This window comes from Propithecus coquereli, unplaced genomic scaffold (genome assembly GCF_000956105.1).
Source record: "Propithecus coquereli isolate 6110/MARCELLA unplaced genomic scaffold, Pcoq_1.0 Scaffold221, whole genome shotgun sequence".
NCBI classification, from domain to species: domain Eukaryota; kingdom Metazoa; phylum Chordata; class Mammalia; order Primates; family Indriidae; genus Propithecus; species Propithecus coquereli.
Genome location: NW_012147301.1, coordinates 2,631,231 through 2,640,464, shown reverse-complemented (window position 1 = coordinate 2,640,464; position 9,234 = coordinate 2,631,231). Strand labels below are relative to the sequence as shown.

At 44.5% G+C, this 9,234-nt stretch overlaps 1 protein-coding gene across 1 annotated transcript in view; it reads left to right on the top strand.

Moving 5' to 3' along the window:
* Positions 1–9,234, top strand: part of ANKDD1A (ankyrin repeat and death domain containing 1A) — a 32,220-nt gene that overhangs the window by 18,829 nt on the left and 4,157 nt on the right. Inside the window, exons 8-11 of the mRNA XM_012644863.1 lie at positions 2,765–2,863; positions 4,181–4,279; positions 5,348–5,443; positions 8,525–8,729. Of these exons, the coding sequence (XP_012500317.1) occupies positions 2,765–2,863; positions 4,181–4,279; positions 5,348–5,443; positions 8,525–8,729 (499 nt within the window). The remainder of the gene's footprint in view (positions 1–2,764; positions 2,864–4,180; positions 4,280–5,347; positions 5,444–8,524; positions 8,730–9,234) is intronic.

The following is a 9,234-nucleotide window of genomic DNA, read 5'->3' as shown; positions in this document are numbered from 1 at the left end:
ACATTTCTTAATGCTTTTCCATTCCTTCCTTTATCCAAATTTACATTTTGATGGCCCTTCTTTCTGGGAGAATGATTCTGTCTCAATAAGTTGTATGTCTAAACTTGAGTTAACACCATGATAATTTAATTTTTGTTGCCTTATAATTTGTTTTAAAATTATGTAAAACAAGTCTTCTTTAATTATACTTCTCTGTTAGCATAATCTTTTATTCTTTTTTATTCTCACATGTTTATTCTTCCAGTTGAAATTTAAAGTAATGGTATGGACTGAATGTTTGTATTCCCCCAAAATTCATGTGTTGAAACCCTAGCCCCATAATGTGATGGTATTAGGAGGTGGGATGTTTGGGAGGTAATTAGGATGAAAAGAGATCATGAAGGTGGAGCCCTCGTGAATGGGATTAATGTTCTTGTAAGAATCCTGAGACAGCTTGCCTCCTCTCTTCGCCCTGTGAGGACAACTGTCTATGAACCAGGAAGCAGGTCCTCACCAGACACTGTGTTTGCCAGTGCCTGACCTTGGACTTCCCAGCCTCCAGAACAGTGAGAAATAAATGTCTGTTGTTGAAGCCACCCAGCTTATGGTATTTTGTTATAGCACTCAGAACTAAAACAAGTAATTTTGTCAATTAAAAAAAAAACTGGCCAGGCATGGTGGCATGAGCCTGTATGTAGTCCCAGCTACTTGGGAGCCTGAGACAGGAGGATCGTTTGAGCCCGGGAGTTCGAGGCTGCAGTGAGCTATGATCAGGCCACTGCCTTCTAGTCTGGGTGATATAGTGAGACCCTGTCTCCAAAAAAGAAAAAAATCAGTTTAAGATTTAGATTAATCATTGTAATCTACAGATTAATTTTGAGATAATTTAAATTATTTCAGTATTTAATCTTACCAGCTAGGAACGTGATATTATCTCTCTATATAATCAAACATTAATTTAAATCTACCAATAAAGTTACATTTTAAAAATTTATTAAAGGAATAAAGGAAATTTAGAAAATGATACAGTCATCCATATTTCTTTGTTCTTATGCTGCCACAAATATTCCTTTTATTTACTCTATACCAATCTCTTAAAAAATTATCTACTTCGATAGAATTTAGAATTATAATATACAAATAATTTTGCGTCCAGATAATCACGAGCATTTCCATATTGCTGCAGAGCCATTTATGATGACTTGTTTGTCTGTAGAGTGGAGGTACCGTAATCTATTAACCTCTTCACCTGTGGTAGGGCATCAGGTTTACTTGCCAACACAAGTAGCACAGCTCTATGGATTTCACTTTTCTTTTGGAAAGGTTCCCAGAAGAGGGAATAGGAGGTTGAATATTGTGAACATCTTCCTAGCTCTTGATACATAAGCCAAATTACTTTCTACGAGTCGTGTGTCAATGTGCAGAGCCACTAGTAGTATACGGGCTGGCTGCTTCTTCATCCTGTCACCAGCATTGGGTATTAGGTTTCACATTTTCCCCCAATGAAAAACAACCACACTGAACATCTCTCATTATTGTCTTAATTTCCATCCCTTCGATTATATCAAAAGTGAATATTTTTCCATGTATAGTGAATTATTGCTTGAAAGTGTTTGCCCCTGTAGATATAGGGTTCTTGATTTTCAAGTGAGTTTGCATGTACTGTTTATGTGATATTTATAAGCCTTCTGTCTCCAATGTTGGCAAGTAAAGGTTTCTTCCTAGTCTGTTTTCATTTTGGCTGGTTTTGCCCCCTGTTTATTTATTTAGATTATTTTTATTTGTTATATTTGCATTGTTTTTAATACCAAATGTAAAGCACTCGAAGTGACAGTATCAAAAGACACATTCATAAAAAGTGAAGGCCCGAACTTCTCTCTCCTGTTGTGGTTTTCACAAATGGAAGGCCTTTTTCCCACTCAAATAAATCAAACCTGATGATCTTTTTCTTTACTTCTCATGTCGTATGCTTGGAAAATGAATCTCCATGCTTACAATTTGAAAATAATTTGTTTTCTTCTAATTTTTCCATAAGTCAACTTTTGAAAATCGGCTGTTTTATCCACAGAATCAAATAGCGATCAATGTGTATGTTTTCCCTTCAAAATTACTAACTGGCTGTCTCAGCACTTCTTATTGAATACACCTTTGCTTCGTGGCACACCTTGTTAAATACTTAAATGTATTGGGTTCTGCTTCTTAAGGGACTGTTCTGTAATAATGAACTATTTCATACGGGGGATCCTGCTGTTTCCTGCCCAGCTGAGACTGGTGAGTGAGGGTAGCCAGTCTAATAAGACATGGTTCCTGTTAGCTGTGTGTCCTCGGGCAAGTTGCTTAAGTTTTCTGATCTTCAGCGTTTCTGTTTGTAAGATGACGATGCTGATAAGAATACCAACCCGTATACTTCCTAGGTTGATGTGTGGATTAAATGAGATATCAGGGAATCTTAGGTGTTGTTGCTAGAAGGGACCTTGGCAAACATCACTTGCCAGATGAAGAGTAGCAGAGAAGGGAAATGACTTGCTCAAGGCCACACAGTGAGTTCCCGACAGCAGGGTCTCACACTTGGGTCTTCAGCCCCCACCCACCTTGAGGATCAGTTTTGGGCTCCAGGAATTCAGGCTTTGGGACTGTAACTATCCCAAACCCATGTTGTCCAAGAAGCTAGAAAAAGCCAAAGCCAGAAGCACTATACCCCTCCCTGCTCCCAGCCCCCAGCACCGACTGCAGCGGGGCAGTTCTGGGAGGTCATATCAGCTGATCCCGTGTGTTTCCCCCACAGCAGGGCGCCTCTCCTCTGCACCTTGCTGTGAGGCACAACTTCCCTGCCTTGGTCCAGCTCTTCATCAACGCCCACAGTGACTTGGATGCCACCGACAATGTAAGTGGCTGCGGAAACCATCTGGGCCCCGGGGCACCTCTGGGCACCCTCCCAGGCTGGCGGGGCTTGGCTGTGGTCTCCTAGCATGGCCCAGAGTCAAGGAGAAGCTTTTTTAGTTTTCACACAATTTGTTAGAATATTTGTTGAAGGTAACATCACTTTATTAACTTTATTCAAATACATGTTCGCTTTATTTTGAACATTTTGGTTGTTCCCAAGGTTTTGCCATGATATATATAACACTGCAGTGAACATTTTCCTAAATTCAACCTTTTCTTTTCATTGCTTTTTTCCCTTAGGGAAAATTCCCAGGGCAGGGGTGACTGGGGTAGTCTTGTGTAGTAAGAGTGCTGTGAGTGCTGACACCAGGATCAGTAAGGAGCCCTTTAAATCCCATTTCCACAGTCCACCCCCAACCACGTAATACCCAGGGCTGGCAAGGGCATGGCACTTAGAACCACTGGGAGTGGAAGGCAATTTGGCAGAATATATCATATATCTTTAAATTGATCTGCAGTTGCACGTCTGGGAACTGAGCCTCGAGGAATACTGATGTGTTCCGCTCACGCCTGTAATCCCGGCACTTTGAGAGGCCGAGGCAGGAGGATTGCTTGACGCCAGGAGTTTGAGACCAGCCTGGGTAACCTAGTGAGACCTACAAAAATAAAAAATAAATTAGCTGGGCGTGGTGGTACATGCCTGTTGTCCCAGCTACTTGGGAGGCTAAGGTGGGAGGATCACTTGAGCCCAGGGGCTCAAGCTGCAGTGAGCTGTCATCGTGTCACTGCACTCCAGCCTGGGCGACAGAGTGAGACTGTCTCTAAAAAAAGAAAGAAACATAGTATTAATAAAAGCTTACGCACAAAGATATTCATTACAGCATTATCAGTCCTCAATTTGATAATGACCCAAATACAATAACAGGGAAGTGGTTTGGTAAATTATGGCCCGGACATAAATAGGCTATTATGGACTTATTAAAAATGGTGTTTATCAGAGTTTATCCTATGTGAAAAGTATTATATTAGGTAGAAAAACAAGATGAAAAATATATATACAGGAATGATCTGAAATATGTAAAGTCAACACAGTAATACCATTCTGCACTTGAGAAAAGACTAGAAGAAATATCTTAGGATCATAATGAGGGTTGATTTAGGGTGGTCTGCTGGGGAAGTTATTTTTTTCCTTCTTTGCACTTTTGTTTTTATGAAGTTTTCTCTGGCGAGGACTGTGTTTATGACTGAACCCTGGCTTTGAGCTGTGAGCCACCCCTACATGCTTTTCTGCTCACCTGTCCCTTGGCTTCTTCCCTAGAGGCAGCAGACGCCCCTTCACCTGGCCGCCGAGCATGCCTGGCAGGACATAGCAGAGATGCTCCTTGTCGCTGGAGTTGACTTAACCCTGACAGATAAGGTACCTCTGCTCGTAACCAACCTCCCTTTCAGGCCATCATGGCGCTCTCATTGCCAGAGACCCTGCCATGAATGCCTCCTCCCAGCTCCTTCTCAGGGTGTTCAGGGACTCTCATCCTTTATATACTAGCTCACATGCAGCTTTCTCCAGGAAGCCTTCCTGCCCTTCCACCACCTTCCCCTCTCTCTACTGAGGTCCCTCAGCCGTGGCCCGCCCCTCCCCTGGCCTAGGCCTGTGATTTGGTTGCTTTACATTTCATGGCCCCCATCAGACTGTTAGCTTCTCGAGTCACCTGGGGGGTGGGGAGAGTAGAAGAGGAGGACCACGTTATCACTCAACCACCCCCTACGTGGGACAGGGTTTGGGAAGCTTCCCAGCTCATTGGCCCCTGGGGCAGCTACTTCCTCAGGTGCTAGAGGTCTGAGAGGAGCTGAAGACTTGGTGTGAGGCTGGGGCCATAGGCTCACGAGGGAGGGGCACTTGCACATGGGACTCAGCGAGCCTGGGATGGTCGGGGGGTGGAGTTGGGGGCCAGGATCAGGCCCTGAGGCTGGACCTGGGAGGGGCTTCCTGATTTGAGCCGGGCCCCAGGGCAGCTGGCTAGCTGCGAAAAGGAGCTTCCTGTCTCGCTGCAGGTCCCTGGAAGTGACCATCTGGGGGGCCTGGAACAAAGGGCCTGGCGGCTTAGGGGGAGGCAGGCAATGGGGACATGGTGAGCCCACGCCCCCTTCTCTGGGCTCTAGTTTCTTCCCAAAATTGGGGCGGTCACCTCTGTCTCATGGGTGTTGTTGAAGAGTTAATGAGGGCTGAGTTTCACAAGCTTTTAAAGCTTTCCGAGTTCTCAAGGAACACAGAGGTGGTTGTTAGAATTAGGTATTATTTCCTCCTTCTACCTGGGACTTTTCCACATCCCCGTCACGCCCAGAAAACCAGAAGACCTTTCTGCTCTCCTGTGCAGACTGCTGGAAACCACTTCCTTTGGGCAGGAGGGTTTGTACTCAGTGCTGGGGGCCATGCTGTACCCCTCCTATAGAAACTCTGGCTTCATTTCTTGCCTCTTAATTGCAGCAGGGAAAGACCGCGCTGGCCGTGGCTGCCCGCAGCAACCACGTCACCCTGGTGGACATGATCATAAAAGCTGATCGTTTCTACAGATGGCAGAAGGTATGGAGGCCCCATGCTTGGTCTCTCCATGTTAGAAAGGGAGAAGCCTTGGCTTCAGGTGGAGCTGGCTTTGAATCCCAGCCCTGAGCATTTCTGGGGCCTCTCAGTTTCCAGTGGGTGATAATCCCCACCTTGCATACCGCCAGGGTTGTTCACGAGGATCTGGAGGTGGGCAAGCGTCCAAACACACTGAAACAAGGCAGACTGAGGTCCGTGCCCGTGTGGTGGTGCTACTGGACACTGCTGTGGCTCCGGCTGCTGAGTGCATGGATGCATGGATGCATGCGTGCATGCATACATACATGCATGTGTGAATAAAGAGACGGCAGTTGGTCCCATCTCACTGCCACCTCCAGGTGATTGGAACTGTTGCTTGGGGTGTTGCGTTCAGACAGCTTTCTGAGCCCAGAGGAAGGTGTGTTGGGATTGATTGGCCACGTCTGCTGTGGACTTAGGAGAGGAGAGCGGCAGGCAGCGGACAGGCCATGCATTTGCTGTTCCGGTCAGCAAATGGTCGGGGGGGAGTTTCTTGGCGTCCTTGAGAGTTGTTTTTATACACAGAAAAGAATTTTTACATTTAATTCAGTTTTCAGAATTAATGCAGGTGGTCCCCGACTTACGATGGTTCGACTTGCAATTTTCCTGCTTTACTGACACACGTTCAGTAGAAGCCATGCTTTTGAGTACCCACACAGCCACGCTGCTTCTCACTTTCCGTGTAGTATTCGATGAGCTACGTGAGATATGCAACATTTTATTATGAAACGGGCTTTGTGTTTGTTGTCCAAAACACCACCAGGATGGCCAAATAGTAGAAAGGAGACTGGCAATATTGGTTTACAACTAGAAGAGACAGTCTCCAGCGTGTGCCGAAGGTGCTCCCTCTTCAAGCAGGGGAGGGGCAGTTTGGGGTTTTATGCCTCACAGGGCCCGTGTTACACAATACAGTCATACATATTCAGCAGGTTTGGGGGGAAGTTATGCATATTTATGAGGGGAGCCAAGCACATGTGTAACGTGTAAACATGCATGTAACATAACATACATCCCATGTTCACCTTGGGGCAGGATTTCAGCATGAAAATGAGGTGGAATTTGGCTCTTTATGTCGCAAGGTAAACTGCAGGAAGCAAGGACAGTTTGTGCCCAGCGCCCATAAGCTGGCTGGAACAGGCTTAAGGTCTGCCGTTGCTTATCAGAAAAGAATGGTTGCAAGGTTGGTTCTCTGTGCAATCTAAGTTGTACTGGTATAGGTTGCCTGATAGCTCCTATTACTATGGAATTTGGCAAGTGTGGTTTTTCTTGAAGCTGTAGGAATTTAGAAATTTGCCATGCCAGCCAGACCCTAAACCCTAGACCCATAGGTAACTTTGTTTCCTTAACCTTAGGGTCTCTCTTAGTTGATATAAGGACGTCTATTTTGGTCTCTCAGACCACATATTAGATCTTGCCAAACTGTAGGCTAACGTAAGTGTGTAAGGTAGGCTAGGCTAAGCTATGATGTTCTGTAGGTTAGGTGTATTAAATGCATTTTCAATTTATGATATTTTTAACTTACAATGTATTTATCAGGATGTAACCCCATATAAGTCAAAGAGCATCTGTATTAAATTTGTTACATATTTAAAAACCTAGTTTTTCTTAAACTTTTAAATTCATTTTTAATTATTTTATTTACACAACTAGCAAATTGTAATAATCACTTTCAAGGAAGCCTTCTGATTAATGTTTGGTCCCATGTTTAAACTTAATTAAACCACCTTACACATTTCAAACTAAATGAATAAATTTAATATAATAGATTTTCTTTTCTTTTTAAGCACTTCAAATACTTCCTAAATTCTTAAATTATCCTAATAAATCCATTAAATTAAACCTATATGTAATCTCAAATATCGTAAACATCCCAGTTTGGTTTACAGACTTAGTAAACTTCTCTTACATGTCTTAAATAAAAATCACTGTTTCAAAATTGATTGATCAATAAATTTCAATAGGACTGTTCCTCTCTGGATCAATCAGTCCGCTCTTCTCTTTGCTTTCAATAAACCTCTCTGTAAAAAAATAAATAAAAAATAAATAAATTTCAATAGGAATCATAAGATGTGCTTTTTTGCTGATATGCTAGATACTTAAATGTTACAACCCCTTTACATATGACAGATTACTCTGAAATATAATACCAAAATATTAATACTGGGTGTTTGACCCACTGACTCATCTTTGTGCTAAATACTAAACCACTTCAGGCTTTATAGGTCGTCACCGCTAAGGCAGTGGCTGGATGTTAGAATCACAAATCCCCTTTCTGTGCCCCAGACCAATTCAATCAGAATCTCTGAGATGGGGCCAGGCATTGGTAGTTCTTAAAGCTCCCAGATCATCCCCATGTATAAACGGGGCTGAGAACATTGCTCTAAGGGAACAGTTTTTAACACCCCAGATGAGAGCCAAGCTTTACCTTGCAGGTGGAGAGATTTATCAGGAAGTAAGATTTGGAGCTGCAGATGCCAGGGTGATTTTTTTCACCTTAACAATCAGAACTCCACATCCATTCCCTTTAGAGGGGCTTAAGCTTTTGTGGACTTAATTTACGCTATTACATAATTCTTTTGTACCCTCTAATTTTAGTGCCTGCTTCGCATAGAAAGGATTCTGTAACCCCATCCTTTACTACTCATTGGAATTCCGCAAGCTTGATTCTTGGCCTGTCTGATTTTGGCCAAGGCTTCGAAGTTATTCTGCTGACACCCATGCTATCAGAACACAGAGAAAAGACAGGCAGAAAAGACCAGAGGAATTTGGAAAGGCTACCTGGAAGACATGGCACATGTGTGGTCTTTTGATTATGACAGTGGGGTTGAGGGGCTGGGAGGCGAGACAAGGCATTCCAGGTGGAAGAACAGTGGGAGCAACGTGGGTTCCAGAAACCAGAACAGTGGACATTAGGCCCCAGGTCCATGCCTACTCCAGTTCCTAGGCTCCCCAGCGGTGGGAGTGGGGTACTAGGGGCCTCGGCCCTGCATTGCCCGTCCGGGATCGTGAGGGAGAGCGCCTGCACTTCTGGGATCTGCCCCACAGGACCACCTCTCATGCAGGGACTCCAGTGACCCCTCTGGGAAGAGCTTGACCTTTAAGCAGGACCATCGGCAGGAAACACAGCAGGTCCGCTCCCTGCTGTGGCAGCTGGCCTCCAGGCGTCTGCGGCCCCATGAGTGGAAGAAGCTCGCATATTCCTGGGGGTTCACTGAGGCCCACGTCTACGCCATCGAGCAACAGTGGACAGGTACCACCTTGCCTCTCCCCACCCCAGGGCAGCAGAGGGCAGAGGGGTGGGGGCGCTTGGGGTGTGTTCAGTTTTCTATGCTTCTGGGAAAGAGCCCGTGCAACCCACGCGCAGCCACACACACTGTGTGCTCTGTCCCTCGTCCAGGCCTTCGCACAGGCTGGAGGCACTGCCTCACCCAGCCTTGCCCTGTGAATTTTATATTCTTCCACGAATCCGCCTGAACCCATCCTTCATTTACACACTAAACTAAAACCATTCCTGGTAAGAAGAGAGGGCCCCCTGTCGTCACTATTATTTAGCATCTATTTGGACATTTTGGCTCTGGCACTAGGCATGAAAAAAATGGAAATAATGAGTGTAAATATTGGAAGAGAAGAGAGAATTATTAATTTGAGATGCTGTAATTGTATACATAGGAAGTCCAGAGGAATCAACTGAAAAGCTCTTAGAATTAATAAAATAATTCAATGAACTGGCCAGATACATGATAAAATATACAGAC